Source organism: Lutjanus erythropterus, chromosome 10 (assembly GCF_056507025.1).
Source record: "Lutjanus erythropterus isolate fLutEry1 chromosome 10, fLutEry1.hap2, whole genome shotgun sequence".
Taxonomy (NCBI): domain Eukaryota; kingdom Metazoa; phylum Chordata; class Actinopteri; order Lutjaniformes; family Lutjanidae; genus Lutjanus; species Lutjanus erythropterus.
In genome coordinates, this window is record NC_139326.1 from 39,075,286 (window position 1) to 39,091,078 (window position 15,793).

A 15,793-nucleotide genomic window follows, 5' to 3' on the forward strand; every position below is an offset into this window, starting at 1 on the left:
TTGTAACGCAGTAATGAAATAGGAGAAGAGGAAGAAAGACAACCAACTGCTTTAAACAAAAGCTCAAAAAATGTTAAACTTACAACTCGGTGACCCACCTCCTATCAGATTACGATGAACCAAATAAGCACAGTGCACAGCTGTTTGCAACTCATATCATACGTCTCACCCACAGACAGCTGTTGACACTGCTGTGGCTGTGATACAGTTTCAACTCCTGAATCGAGCAGTAAAACACCAAGTTCTCCTCTTTCTCTCTATATTGAGTGTTGTATTTTTACCCTCTTTTTATTAAGTCAAAGGAGCTGCAGGTCATGTTCACTTGATGTTGATGATATCTTTTTACTGTGACGTGATTTATTTGAAGGAGCTTAATCATTTATTCTCAGAATCGTGTCTTGGTCGGGCAAAAGTCAACTCTGAAATATTTGCAAATTTGTGCCACTGTTGGTCTCTAGATCTAGAGACAGATGGTTTTATCTCAGGTATGTTTACACTTGTTAGTGAACATTAAGCCTCTAACATGGTGCTCAACTGTAGAGCCGACTGATCAGTTGGCTGATATTACTGGCAGATATTGGCCTATTAAAACTACTCGCATTGCCATACATGTTCTCTAATATATATATATATATATATATATATATATATATATATATATACTTTAAAATCTTGAAATGGGCCAAACTCCTGGTGATTGAATGTTTTGCTGAATGTCATCATCAGCATTAAATCGTGTTGAGGAGTTGACAGAAATCTGGGAAACAACTTTAAAGGGCCAAAAAATCAATTTCAAAAGAAAGATTATAAGAGCACATTTCTATACCTATTTTAGGTATATGAAGGCTTTTAACATATTTTTTTAAATTGTTTGCAAAATATCTTGCCTCCATTACATATCTTTGTCACACGTATAAAGAATAGAATATTGACTGATTTACTGATATTGAAATATTACACTTTTTGTTTAACCTGGCAGGTTATTTTCTATTTTCAGAATTGATTCTGAAGATCCTCACCAGAGTTGTTGTGTTTCCTTTTGTACCACGCTCCATCCAGAGATTTCTCCTCTGCATTCTTGTCTTCCTCAGCCAGCATCACCTCCTCTGCAACACAAATATCACAGCTGAATAAAAAGACAAATATAACTGGGTCAAAATCAGTTACAGTAAAGCTTTTACAATTACAGTGTTTATTTTAATGTAACTCCAATCATTATTGAGTTTAAGCCCATACCTGAACCCACATTTGGCCAAAGGAGTGTGTGTGTGTGTGTGTGTGTGTGTGTGTGTGTGTGTGTGTGTGTGTGTGTGTGTGTGTATTTGTTTCTGACCTGCTTTGCAGATCCACTCCAGGTATCCAGTTAACTCTCTCTCTATTTGCTGTTGTCTGCGGAGCTTCAGGAATTCTTGCCTCTTCTCTACCCGCTCTCTCTCCTTGGCAAACTCACTGTGGAAACCACAAAGAAACCACACACACACACACACACACACACACACACACACACAAATGTTTATTGGACTTGACAAGCCCACACACAGGCCCTGGAGCACTCCAGCGTTGACAGGTATATAGCAGGCGGAGTTCCAGCAGGTAAGACAGAGTTGGTGTCCTGTCACATTGTGGAATAGCTGAAGCGTCAGCAGCAGGGTGGTGTCATGCTTAGACAACAAGCTAGAATCTGTTTACATGGAACGAGTCACTACTTTGTCCTTTCTCTCAACAGTGGCCACTGAGGTGCCCAGTCATGTCATCTGGAGTCAGACTGTTCATGGATCTGATGATTTAGACTTGACTTAACAACATCAAGAAAAATTTGCAACTCAAAACCAGTGACAAGTGACTTCATATTGACTTTGGTCCACATGAAGTTACTTGTCATTGGTTTTGGTGTGAGCTGCAGAGTTTTGGAGTTGTCACCTATAGAGATGTCTGCCTTCTCTTCAGTGTAAGGGGACAAAGTGATGCTCTGTTTGTGGTGCTCAAAGCGCCAAAAAATACATTTGAATATTCAAAACCAGTGTCTCTTTACAAAAATCATGATCCTGTTACTCAAGAAAATCCCCACACATTGTTGAGAGCAGGATTAATCATTGCTACCCGCACCATAAATATTAGTCGATTAAACTATTTAACAATATATTATTTGTGCACAATGCCAGACACACCGTGATCCTGTTCTGACTGGAAAGCTGAAGCATTTAGTGAGTTACTGCAGAATTCATTCTGCACAGCGCAAAGTGCCACACATCTCCACTGCATTTAAAGTATGATCTGGCTGTTGTAGAATGTGATTAAACAAATGACTCTTAATACACACAGCACTTCATGCAATGTTTGACATTATCAATTAGTAAATTGTTCTCAGTTCTAACTGCCTTTCTGAGTGTCTCTAGTCAGCTAATTAAAATTGGTGTTTGATCAACAGGGAAATTAGTCACCAAGAAGATCCATAGTTTCATGTAGGAATTACTTTCTTTCTGTAGTAGAACCCACTGGATACTGGACACTAGAAAGAAAGTGATTCCTGCATGACACTGCATTCATGTTAACCAGTGTCTCTTTCTTTCTGGTTTTGAATTTTTCAAATGTATGTTTTTGGTGCTTTGAGCACCACAAGCTGAGTGCCATTTAGTTCCATTATATTAGAGAGAAGGCAGACATCTCTACAGCTGATATCTCCACAACTCTGTAACTCACACCTAAATAATCTAGATAAACAACACTACAGGCCAGGGGAAAAATATGTATTTTTAACTTAAACCCTTAAAATGTTAGAAGCTTTATTTAAAAATAGTAAATACAAGCATTTAAAATCATTTATTATTTCTGTAAATTAAATATTCTGTTACTCTCAAATGGCATCAAAAATTGCTTTTTATAGGACTCAAAGCACAAAGTTTGGGAACTGGATTTGACTCAGAACTTCATAGCCAAAACTTGAGACATATTTACTTAAAGTTCTTGTAGAAATATTAAATCAGTATAAGTATGAATGTTACTGTTACTGATTGGAAAGGGCAAAAGTAAGAGAGTAAGAGCCAAGTTGTAATAAAGCAGAACAATGACAGTGACGATGTTGACAGAGGAAGGTGGCAGACGACAGCGATACATGGCCATCTTGTAGCTGTATCTGTGTCTGTGTTATGAAGAAAGCTGGAGCTGCACAGGAGACCTGGTTTTATTAAAGTCACATCCTCTCTGTGTGGTGACAGAGCAGCTACATCCAGCTGACACAGTATATACAGGTAGAGAGAAGAAAAATGAATGTATGTTGTTTACAGACAGTACATGTACAGTACAATACATATATCCTCCACTGTAATGACTTTTATATACTTAGAATGTCCTTTTTAGAGCCAATAAAAACATCATTTGTACTAATATTACATTATTTTGTTACATTACCAGTGTGTTGCTTTACCAACATAAGGGTTAGGGTTATGCCATGCCAATAAGGCAGTTTTCAATTTATACGAGCTGAGAAATGAGATATGCGAGAGATGTGGGAGAGAGGGGGAGGTGGAAAAAAGAGAGGAAAAAAAGAGGTGGAGAGAGACAGCAAGACCAATAAAGAAAGAGAGGAAGACAGACTATTGAAATAACAGAGCGAGGGATCTCCAGTCCACCCCCACCGCTCAGTGATTGGTGTGTCTCCCACACAGTGGAGGGGGAAGCTCTATTCTGCATTGCAGTGGCTGTCTGCCTGCCTTCCTGAGGGTGTGTGTGTGTGTTTGTATACGTGCCTGCCAGTGTGTCTAAATCTAATTTTGTGGCTACATATCTTTCTCTCTATAATGTGGGTGCAGTGCATCCATGGGTTGGCTGGCTGAGTGTGTGTGTGTGTGTGTGTGTGTGTGTGTGTGTGTGTGTGTGTGTGTGTGTGTGTGTGTGTGTGTAGAGATAGACTGTGGCAGCTAGGATTTCCCAGTGTTGTAGCAGCTCTCAGCCTCACTTTCACACCGTCTCACACACGTACGTACTGATACATATGCCAGCATGAGCACAAACATAAACAGATTCAGAGTCAGAGTCACATCCACACTAAATTAGATAATTACAAGCTTTCATACACATACAGTACACTGATTTTTCTCCTCCAGAAATGCACTAATTAAAGTATGCATATGTACAGAAACACAACAGCATTCAAAATGTAGGTGTTGCATGCAAACCTGTGAACACAATGAATGCATGCGTGTGTATATACATGCTATGGGCCCTACTTTAATTTTACAAGCACCAGGGCTGTCACAGTAGCTACTACTGATGAGCCAACCACAGGGGATGGCAAGCAACTGCAACAACACCTATATTTACGTCTGTGTAAAGGGGATTCAGAGTTCTTATTCTGAACACTTTATACATGTCAGAAAAGACTGAGGATGATGTAGAACTAAATCTGTGGAGTTAGATCGGTAAACTGTTCATGATTTCTCTGTTCAGGATTTTTTGGGCAGACCTGAAACATGGTTCTGTGACGGTGTTATAAGCAACATGACACACAGGCAACACGGTCAGGTACAAATGTATCCTCAGTGACTCTCTCAGTCCAAATCAGCCCAGCAGTTCACTTCAGCTCACTTCAGTTTCTCAACCCAACACAGAAGAAAAAAAAATACATCCTGTCACCGTCCTCCAGCTCTGGTAGCTAAAATAAGAGCGGACACACTCCAAGTGTATTACAGCAGAGAAAACTGCTTATTTGTTCATGGTCTTGAGACCTAAACAAGAAGCAGACTGTAATGATAAGGCAGGGAAACATGACTGCTGTTCACAGCATACCTCTGGATAATGCTGTTTTTATTATTTTATTCTCTGTCTTTTTCCATCATTGGACTTTCAAAGCTTGTTTGTGTCTTTCTACATATACATTTTATAAAATCCATTCAGTCACTAAAATATTCCACAGTATCAACACATACTGAGTTCATGCTCATAGCCACATACTCATGTACATACATACATACTCATGAACACTTGTATACAGAAAGTATCCATGAAGTCTGTGGATTTTGCTCAGGGTTGTTTTACTTTTATGTGTAGTCAATACTATGTGTGGGGTAAGAGCTTATGACAAGACCCTGCACTTCAGGCTCTGTAGGTGTGGACGGGGCCTCTATCATTCAAATTTGGCTGCCTGGTTTCTGTGGTGCGACAAACTCAGAACACATTTATTATTGCTTTATACAGGCTTTAATGTTTTTTTCTTTTTTTTTCATCAGGCTAGGTCTTTACTCGTCAACACATCTTAAATAAATGAATTAATGCTTCAACAAACTGACAGTACAAGGGCCACTGACGATTCAAACTCAAGGATGGATCAATACCAACTGTCCGTGACCTGACTTTAAAGTTGGAAACTGCAAGTTTTAACATGTTTTTTGTTGTTTTTTACTGTTTATTACATAGGTTAACCTGTTTAACTATGTGTTAGCATGTTGCCCAGTGTGGCTACTACCACAGGCTGGGGTATTGATGGAATAATGTTAAAACATTGGGGGACAGTTGAGAGAAACTGCAAATGCCAAGCCTCACTTGAAGCCAACTGAATAAGGAGAAGAGGTGTTTTGGTGGTTTGTTGGTGTGTGTGTGTGTGTGTGTGTGTGTGTGCATGGTTGAGCATTAATGTTTTTACCACGTGCCTGGTAAAGCAAGTGGGTCAGAAATCTACTAGTCCGAAGTCAATTCTTTCTTGCCCCTGTACAATTTGTTCACCATTTGCCGTTATGAAAAAAACAACAAAGACTAACGTTAATTGTCACATTTATTCTTGGGCAGCAAAGTCCATAAATGTCAGACAATAATAATAATAATAATAATGATAATAATAATAATAATAATAATAATAATAATGACACGACAGCCCTAACAAGCACATCAACAAACACAACATGGTGGTCTTTGCTATGACTTTGTGGGCGTCTCCAAGCTCAACAGCAGTGCAAGGTACAAAAAGCTGGGAGCTGGTGAATACAGATCGGAGCTTGTGGTGATTAATAAAGTTGTTCTCAGCCAGTCGCATCACTGGTCTCCCCACTCTGAGGCATCTGTGCCAATCACTGTGACGCATGATGACAACGGCTCAACAAATGAAGAATTTTTCCTGGAGGTCATGCTGTTGTCTGGATGGTGCAAAGCAGCAGATGCGAACACTCAGCAACACAAACAGCAACACAAATCTGGAGCCTGAGGCAGACGTTGTGAGTTTTTAATAGTTTATCAGTACAATAATGATAGAAATAAATGATTGCTGGAGCAGTTTATGTGATCGCATCAGTCCAAGGCTATTTAAGTCGTAATTCTACTGTTCTACTATGTTGCAAATGGTTGCGTCACGTGTTGAAATGTGGCACAGCATTTCATGAATAAAACATAAAGCACTGAATTTTTTTTAAATTAGAAAGGAGGCTGTTATGCACAGGATTAATACACGCCAGTAATGCGATGTCTCCTGCATAAACAGACTGAATACAGAGTGTATGTAGTGACTACAGACTGTCTGATATGTGTGGAGGTGTGTGTGGTAACTCTGTAGTGGCCTGATGTCATTTGTCCATGATTCTATAAGGTCTTTACAGTGGCACTGTGCTCTGGCTTTGTACTTATCCAATCAGAGGCTGCAGATTCACCAACATACTGCACTTCATGCTGCCTTGAGACAGCTGCAGGTTGAAGAAGGAGAAACTTTTCATAAAGTGTAAAGCAGCTGCAGACAACAGATACTGCAAAAATCATCTGTATTAATTTATAGATCAATGCAGACTGATTTAGCAATGTTCCTGCTTTAGACACAAAATTTTATTTTTAGGTATCTATTTAAAAGCATCTGCTGGCTTGAGAGTGTTTAATTATAGTTTATTTACATTTTAGGCATAATTCCATTATTGCTGCATATTTGCTGCAAGTATTTAGTTTGCTCTTGAAGATCTAATCACCTAAGTGGCTTGAGGTGGGTCTGAGATGTCTGTTCTCAGCACGACAGCTAAGACACATTTTCCACCAAGATACCAACAACTCATTCTGCATCGCCTGATTAGAATGAACCTCCCACCTGTGCACTGTGGGCACCAACATCCCACACAGAGAATTTCAAGGTCAGGAACACCGAACTGTCAGAGGCCTGCTTGAGCTGATGGTTGCACTGCCACAAATAATACGTCCCAATTTGTATTCATGCACGTACAGTATACATGCATGCATATTGGGGATGAAACGGTATGAAAGTTACGTATTATGATTATAGTGACCTGTATTATCGTGTAATTTTTTTAATGTGGGGAAAATGTTCAAAAAGTACTGAAACACACACTGAAGTCATTCACCAAGTTCTACAATATGAAATGGCATGTTTGGTCATGTTGTCAGCAATTTTCACTGATGCAAAACAGACAGGTTGGATGTAACTAAGTACAAATACTTTGTTACTGTAGACTTTTAATGTCATCTGTGTGTGTATCTTTACTTTTACTGTCTACATTTTAACACAAATACCTGTACTTTCTACTCCTTACATTTTCAAAACAGGTTTGTTATAAGATGCACCGATTTCAATTTTCTTGGCCAATTCCGATTTTGGATTTTTTGAAGGGTCTGACCTACCGATTCCCATTTTGCCCAATTCCGATTTTCAATCTAAGAACTGTAATTGACAGCATTCATAAACATTTTTGCAACTTTTCTTGTAAAAATTAAATTGGATGTTCATATTAAGACACTGACTATTATATATTCATTAAATACTATTTAAATTTTCTCCAAAGTCCTCCAGGTAACAGCCAGGCCTTACTATATTTTTATATTAAGATTAAGAATAGGGGGAACGTGTTCTTGTGAGATCATGGAATCTCACAGGATTTTGCGGGACACGATTTCATGTGATCTTCTGTGGAAGCAGATGTGAGCAAACTGGAGACTAATGCGGTGCAACAGTTTGCTGCAGTAAAACTTTGCCGTGAGAAAAACAGAAGCAGAAGTTAAACGAGTCTGGATGAGAAAATGTTTGAGGAGACACAGGTTGTTTATTCTTCAGACAGAACAGGAGGTGAGATTTTAACTGTCCCTCTGTGAACAGCAGTCTGCTGCTTGCTAACATTAGCCTGCAGAATTTGAGAGTTTACGGCTGTTCTGCTACATTGTCAGCTGCTCTGTCTCGTTGTAGACTGTCTGTCTTCTCTTTATCCTGTTCTTGGAATCTGTCGCTGACACCATCTTCAAGCACGTATGTGTCTGAGTGTGTGTAGCTGTGATCAGTGCTGTGTGGGTGTGATATCATGGTCAATTTGTCTTCTGCGCGTGACATGACCATTGTGCAGAACACGTGCATGACAATGATGAGCACAGAATCAGATATGTGATGCTGACCGGCCAGTCGCAGGTCAGGGCTGGTCACGCTGAAAACTGGCCAGTTCCGGTCTCTGGCCGGTTGATTGGTGCATCCCTAGTTTATTACTTTAGTTTAAATGCATTTGAGGTGAATTACTATTTTTAACTTGTGCTATGGCCTGTGGTCTTCTGAACCTCAAGACAGATATTCAACAATGGATGGAACAGTAACACAGAAAATATGGTTTCTTGGTGAATGTATAATGTATATCAGGTACGACAGACATAAGACAAAAAAGACATAGCAAGACAAAAAACAATGTAATAAGAGGTAAAAGATTTAACAATACATAATAATTTGATCTTTCTGTTGTTCAGGAATGAAGGCCCTAAATCACTTTCTCCAAAGACATAGGGACATGGAAGATGTTACCAATCTCTTTAATATGTTATCCAAACATGTACAACAGACCTAAATCTATGCCAGTTTTTTTGACTTATGACTTTATCTCAGTTTTTAAGACAATATACAGTGTTTCCCCTTTATGCATTTAGTAGTGGTGGTGCGCCACTGCTGGAACAAAATGAGGGAGGAGAGGGGACGCATGAGTCTCACGTCTTCAGAAACTAACCTTATGTTATTTTAACATTTTAAAATAGAGTCACTTTCTTGCAATGATATGGCTTAACACCATCTTACTGAAAAACATTTTAACTGAAGCAAATACCAATCATGGTACTTTATGCTGTTTTTTTGTGTGCTATTACTTTGTGTACTGTTACTACCAAGGTGGAATACCCCTTCAAACAAGTGGCCCCAGCCTGCCCCCAAGCAAAGCTGGTCCAGAGCCACTACATTACTGATGCATAGAAATCTGCACAAAAAAGAGTTGCATGTGAAAAAATGTACACTTTCACTTTCACTTTGTGCTTCATCTCCACTGCTACAACTCCATCTTAGGAGAAACACTGATAAAGATTCATAAACTTCTTCAGCCACTCCTGCACAGGGACATATGTGAAGTCTTATAAATTGTATTAAAGAATCCTCACCTCCTACCAAGACTATATTTTGAAGCAATCTTTTCAGATGAGACAGAGCTGGGTACAGCACTACCTAGAGGTAGACGCTTGAGAAAAAGAACAGACATTGTGAGTTTTTTTTTTGTTCTATATCACATCACATAATCTCCATCGGCAGGACCTACTCGGCTCTCCCTGCCTGAGACGGATGCTGTTTTCCGGTGTGATGAAGAGTTGGTATGGATGACTGACCAGGTCACAACTTTTCCAAATGTAAATTCAGCAATTTTTCCTACTGCCTCATTACTATTGGTTGTTCTTATTTCTCTTTTATTTTGAAAGCTCAGCATTATCAGTTGACAGATCTGTTGTCATCAAACTCTGAATGTTGAACCAGGAAGCAGATGACCTGAAGTTACTTTATCTTCTGTTATGCAGACTGAGATTTAATCCATCACAGCTATTTACAGCAGTTTTAGTGCTACTTCTTGTTTTGTCTGGTGTTTTTAGAAATATGTTGAATCAAACTTGGTTTAAAAAGCTACACACACATAATTGGTCTCAAAGAAAAAGACGAAATTATGCTTTTTTCAAATGAAAACAATTTGTGATTGTCAGTTTCTTTCTGTTTTTGAGATGGAGCTGTTTGTTTGGGTTGAACAGAAAAATTCTGATTTAAGTGAGGACTCTGCAGCAACGTACTAGAATCCTGCTGGGATCTAGAGGGTTAACTAGACCTCAGGCTGAGACTGCTTTGAGAGTGAACCTAAAAAAGCCATTTGCTTCCAGTGTACTCCTTATGGGGCTTGATTATGATGTAATAATGATAATGATGTGCAATAAAGATAAAGTAGCATTATTAATACTGCCATCATAAAAAGATGTTGTAGCTAACGTGTTCGTAAACAACTGCCTTTTAACGCATCCAATGGACATAAAGCAACACTATCACACTACTGGAACTGGGTTTTTATCTGACATATGTGAGACACATTGTCAGATGTGTTATGGTAAAATATAAGTTAGACAAAGTGGAGATGTGTGAGAGGAGCTTTCAGAATAGACGGTTGGGGGTTCAACTTTGATCACAGCCACATCTTCTCCCAGCCTGCCCACGCTGATGGGATAAAAGCTGAGTGAATGGCCTCGACCTCCCCTGGGGATGTGCAGCCTCTCAACCCTGCGTGTATCTGCTCTCCTGCCTGCACTGAAGCTCAGATCGTGGCCTTTAAACAATGACATGGCCCCCGCACGGCCCTGCCAGACAGCATCAGTGACCTTCCACCTCCCTAGTAACTGTAAAGCCATCTGACAACTTCTGTGGAGAGAGCAGGAAACAGAGAGGACAAGATAACCGCGGAGGGGGCGGTTAAAGGCTACCTGCCTTCTAAAGCTTTTGTCAAGTCTTTCTCTCTGTTTATACATGATGACAGATGATGATGTACAGTATGTGTGTGGAATATGGAAAGTTATAGAAAAAAGGCAATAGAGGTTAATCGAGGCTAAAATCCACTAATGTGCAGACAAAGGTTAAAATAAAGCTGAATCAGCTGAAATGAGAGTGGCAAGCTGGAGGTTGTAAACATTAAAATTAAGATGCTTGTCTGTAGAAATGTATTAAAAAAGGGATTTGAAATTTTATACAGAATCAGAATGCTTCATTCCACCAGGAAGTGCATTCTAAAGCTGTGAAGTCTTGACCGCAACAGATATCACAGATATTCGCTAGCCTAGGACCCTTGAAAGGACCTCAGGTTGTGAACTAGCTCAGACATTCAGAAATTTAGTTGAAGCCAAACATGCACTGAATCTTATGACTAATATGCATAATGTATACCAAAATTAATCATTAATCTTCCACACAGTGTCGTGACCACCAGGAGCATTTTAGACTCAGTTTTTGCCTGTCAGATTTTTGTTGACTTGCTTCAATTTTGCTGATTTGGTCATTTTTTCCTTGATTTTTGTGCCTCTATCATGGGTAACTATTCTACCTGGTTTAACAGTTTCTTTTTTGTCTGTTTTTATGATCTAGAGTAGTCATTCCCAAGGACTGGGTTGGGAGATTTTATTTGGACTATGGAAGACATTCTGCAAATTTAAACTCTATATCTGCAGCACACCTTTTATAAAGCATTTAAAATATATAATAGTGTTGATATTACTCATGAGAGAAAAGTCTGCCTAAATGCATTGATCTTGTCTTCATGTATTCGGCTAAAATGTGAGACAGTGTTTTCCTAGTATGAGGACATAAAAACAATAAAATTGCCTGTTAACTTAGCCTAAATGCATTTATAGCTCATTTATGCATATATTTTCACTATCATGTGTCAAGATAATAAAATGTGATGCAGAAATTGCAGTAAAAATGGTTAGGAACATTAATTTATGCACAAATTAACTCTCCCCTATTGTAAACTGGTTCACAGTGGTGTGTCATTTTAAAAAACTGGGTCTTCAGTTTGGGAAACACTGATCTACAGTACACATCAGGTATTTTATTTTGAAAAGGGAACGGATTCTCTATGACATTCCTGTGTGGAACGTCCCCGCTGGCTCAGTCTGTTCTGTGCAGTTTGACGTGGCCTCTGTCAAAAATAGACTCAGCACGTATTCTCCGTGAAGCAGAGCAGCAGAGCTCTGGGACACCTCCGGGATGCACCACAGCACCTCTGGTGGAATAACAAGCATTGTCTAGACCGACTGTGATCATGTGATTGAGCACTATCAACCAGTGTGACGCAGCCCTGCTCAGTGGAATCAGGCGGTTGATGCGGTCACGCTTTCTTGAATTGTTTAAGTTGTTTGCTGCTGCATTTTAGGTCAGTTTGCTGCTGTTACAGAGGGAGGAATATTTGCTTTGACCTGTCCCTCATTAGCCTTCCCTTCCTATAATATTTAGTGTGTGTGTTACCCTCATGTCATTGTCAGTTTGTTGTTGCCCATTGTGTCAAGCGTTCCAGCCATTTCCCAAGTGTTTATTTCTCCCAGTGTTTTTCCTATTTTGTGGACATAAGATTGTCTGCCAGCTTCTTGAATTTGTTTGCCTTCCTTCTTCTCTGGTATTGACCTTTGCCTGCCTCATCATCCCCTTAAGCCTATTGTTGACTGACTTTTGCCATTAAATCGTTGTACTGCACCAGCTCTGCCTCTTAGTCTGCATTTAGGTCCTATTCCTTGTGTTCTTGGTTTCCCTGCTTGTACTGTTTGTGACATAGCTGATGATACATTGAATATTGAATTTAAAAAAAGACTAATTACCAGCAGCAGACCCAAAACTCAGTGTTATGTTTTAGAATTTTCTACATTTTATATATTCAAAGATTTCTCATTTATGGTAATGCTAATTTTCACTTATGTTAAGATTCTACACAAAATATTGTCCTCAATAGATACTGTGTTTTGTAGCTTATTCTGTTCTATATAGATCTACTTAATCTTTGACCGACAGATGAAGCAAACCATTGTAAAGGAGGGAGGATTGTAGTGGGAGTACTGGGCTGTGACTGTGTGGCAAATGGTTTTCATGGCTCTCCAGTTCTGAGGACCCCTTAGCAGAATTTTGCTCAGGGCCCCATGGAGGTCAGGACTGGCTCTGCCTTAGAGTGAGCCCTTTGTATCTACAGAAGGTGCTGGTCTGCTTCCACAAGGTCAGCCATGCTGAACCGCCATGTTTCTACTGTAGCCCAGATTGGACAAACCAAATACTGGCTCTAGATGTTGCAAAAGAAGCTCTCTTGAGCTCCCATTTGTATTTCTCAGGGGTTTCCTGGCCACTGTAGGTTCTCCTGCATGCTTGGAAGGGGAAGGTGAGGGCAGGAGTATTCAGCTGGTTGCAATCTGCAACTTCCCCACTAAATGCTACTAAATCCTACACACTAAAAAAACTCTAAAGTTAGAGACAGAATCAAACTCTTGTAATAACCACTGATTTTGACAAATATCTTTCTGACAGACTTTTGATATTTGATCAGAGCTACTAAAACAATGCTGGATTGTGGGTGGCAGTCAACAATTCCCAACGTTGTATCTGACACCTTCTGTCAGCAGGTTCATGGGAGAATGTTTCACCTCATCAAATGCTGTGGGTTAAAAACAACCAACAAAGAGACACTTGAACAAACTGCCACGCTGAATATGAACTTGTCCAGATGTTGAACTTTGAAGACCTGATCAATGACAAAGCTTAAAGATGGTAAGAAGTGTTTGTGAAGATTCTCTTCAAGTTTGCAGTATCTCTAGGAGCTGTACAAAAGCAACTGGACTGAATTGAGGTTCTGAACCTCTTCAAGAACCTCAAGCAAATCCAGCTGCATTTATATACAGTAGCTTCTAGAGGTCTAGGCGGAGTATTTTTCAGCTTTGTTGTGAGATGTGTTTTGATCTAAAACAACAGGAAAGTTTCTGTGCTATGATGGGATCTGAAGATGTACTGAAATTTCTTAAAAATGTCATAATTGTTCATTGTTCATTTGTTAGACTTAGAAAAGAAACAGTGACTTAGGACCTGTAATTCTTGAGGTCCAGAGGGCCCATAAGGATCAAGCAGACAACCCAGCAAGTGTGTTTCTGGCCAGGATTAAATCTTGGATTGAAAAAGGAAACCTTACCCTATTATACTTTAAAATAACCACATTCAATGATAAAGCCTGAATATGAAAATCTGTATCAGGCTGCCTTTAATAAGCTATATCAGTCAAATTTTGAGCTAAGCCTGGTGCTGCTCACTTGCTTTAGCTTGTGGGGAGCTGATAACAGCATTAACTTTACAAGCCGACATGAAAAAAGATAACCTAGAAAAAACTTTGGGGGAAAAAACTTGAGGAAAATGATGGCAATAAAAATTACTGCAAACACATTAATGGCTCTGTTGGGCTGACTTTGCAGTTTGTTCACTCTAGTCATCAAACTCTTCTCCCGACAGCACCAAATTAATTAACCGTCAAAATTAAGTAAACAAGAGAAAGTTGTGACTCATTATTTCATCCTGCCGGTAGCTGCAGGAGTTAAGGTTGGAAGAAAAAAAAAAGTTTCACATATTATTTGAAGGGACAGCCAGTCTCTCACCTTGATTTCAAAAAGAAGCACAGTGAGGAAATAGATTTCACACCAGCAGAGAGAAATGTTGCCTTATCAGCAGGGACAGAGCATCCAGCTGGAACATGGAGTACTGTGGCTTCTTTCAAAAATTAATGACCTTAACATTCATCCGTTTATCTGAATTAGCTCGGATATGTGAAGAAAAAACAAGAATAAGAGCAGTGTTACAGAAACACCACGGGAAAAACATGGGAATGGAAACAGGGATTAGGTAGAGTGTAAAATAGTGTGTGTAGTGAGTGTAAAACGCTATGAAAACGCTATGGAAACAATACTTGACAGAGAGCTGAAGCTCTCAGATGAGAGGTGAGACACTTCTTATTATTGTGCTGCCACTGGTGGCTGGAAGCTATGCTGACAATTTCCAACAATGGTGATGTAGGAGGTACAGTGAAGTCCATATCACAATCTGTTGTTCTTCCTGCATCCAGTGATGTCACACTGATGTCGTTTGTGTTAAGGAAGAACTACAGGCTATTTCAGCTTGGATTTCTAGTCTCTGCTTCTGGGTATCCATAGTGTATGTTAGATAAGTATTTTTGTCTCTTAATGCTATGTGGAAGCTGCCTTTCCACCCAAATGTATCTAGAACTTATAGTTCCAGGAACTGTTTTTCAAGGAAGCAAAAGGTTCCTTCAGCCCACTGTTGTCTGCATTTTCACTGCGGTATAAAGACCAAAAAACAGCACGAACATCCAAAAACAATAAGAGCTAGTTGCTGGACAGAAAAGCAAATACAAAAATATAAAGTGAATCTGAATTTGCATAAATGCATGAATGTTCAATAAGGACTGGACGTCATTATTGGTTTGGACATCCACATAAAAAGTGGTGAATTTTGCCTTTAACTAACCATGTAGAAAATGTAGCTCTGTTTCATTTATTCAAAATAACCCGAATTCCTACACTGTATAGGTGAACATCCTGAAACACCTTTTGCTTGCTGCACCTTTACAAACCCTACACAAACCCTACAGTACTGGAAAAAATAAACATACTCAATAATAGAATGGGTAAGGTTGTAACAGATCATCGTTGGGCAGTGATCCATATGGATGACCGTGACTTTTGTGATCTGTTTTACCCCTGTAGAATACTTAAAGCTAGAGTAATGTTGTGTATTTCAGAAGCACGCTCTGCCCATGTACATGACTCATCAGATATATTAAGCTATAGCAAGCTAGTTGTGTGAGTGCTAACAACAGCCATGTTTGTTGTTTGCATTCAGTATGATAAAGTTAGTTGATTTCTTTCACGTGAATGAGATGTGAGGTAGTTGGATACAGTTAGCAACTCGTCCTCCAGTCTGACAGTGTGCGTCATTTTGGTTTTAAAGGAAAAA

The 15,793-nt window shown here is 39.4% G+C and overlaps 1 protein-coding gene across 1 annotated transcript in view; it reads right to left on the reverse strand.

The window, feature by feature from the left end:
- Positions 1-15,793, reverse strand: part of cacna1ba (calcium channel, voltage-dependent, N type, alpha 1B subunit, a) — a 162,922-nt gene that overhangs the window by 116,969 nt on the left and 30,160 nt on the right. Inside the window, exons 4-5 of the mRNA XM_084729269.1 lie at positions 1,334-1,449; positions 1,020-1,106 (exon numbers count right to left, since the gene is read on the reverse strand). Of these exons, the coding sequence (XP_084585395.1) occupies positions 1,020-1,106; positions 1,334-1,449 (203 nt within the window). The remainder of the gene's footprint in view (positions 1-1,019; positions 1,107-1,333; positions 1,450-15,793) is intronic.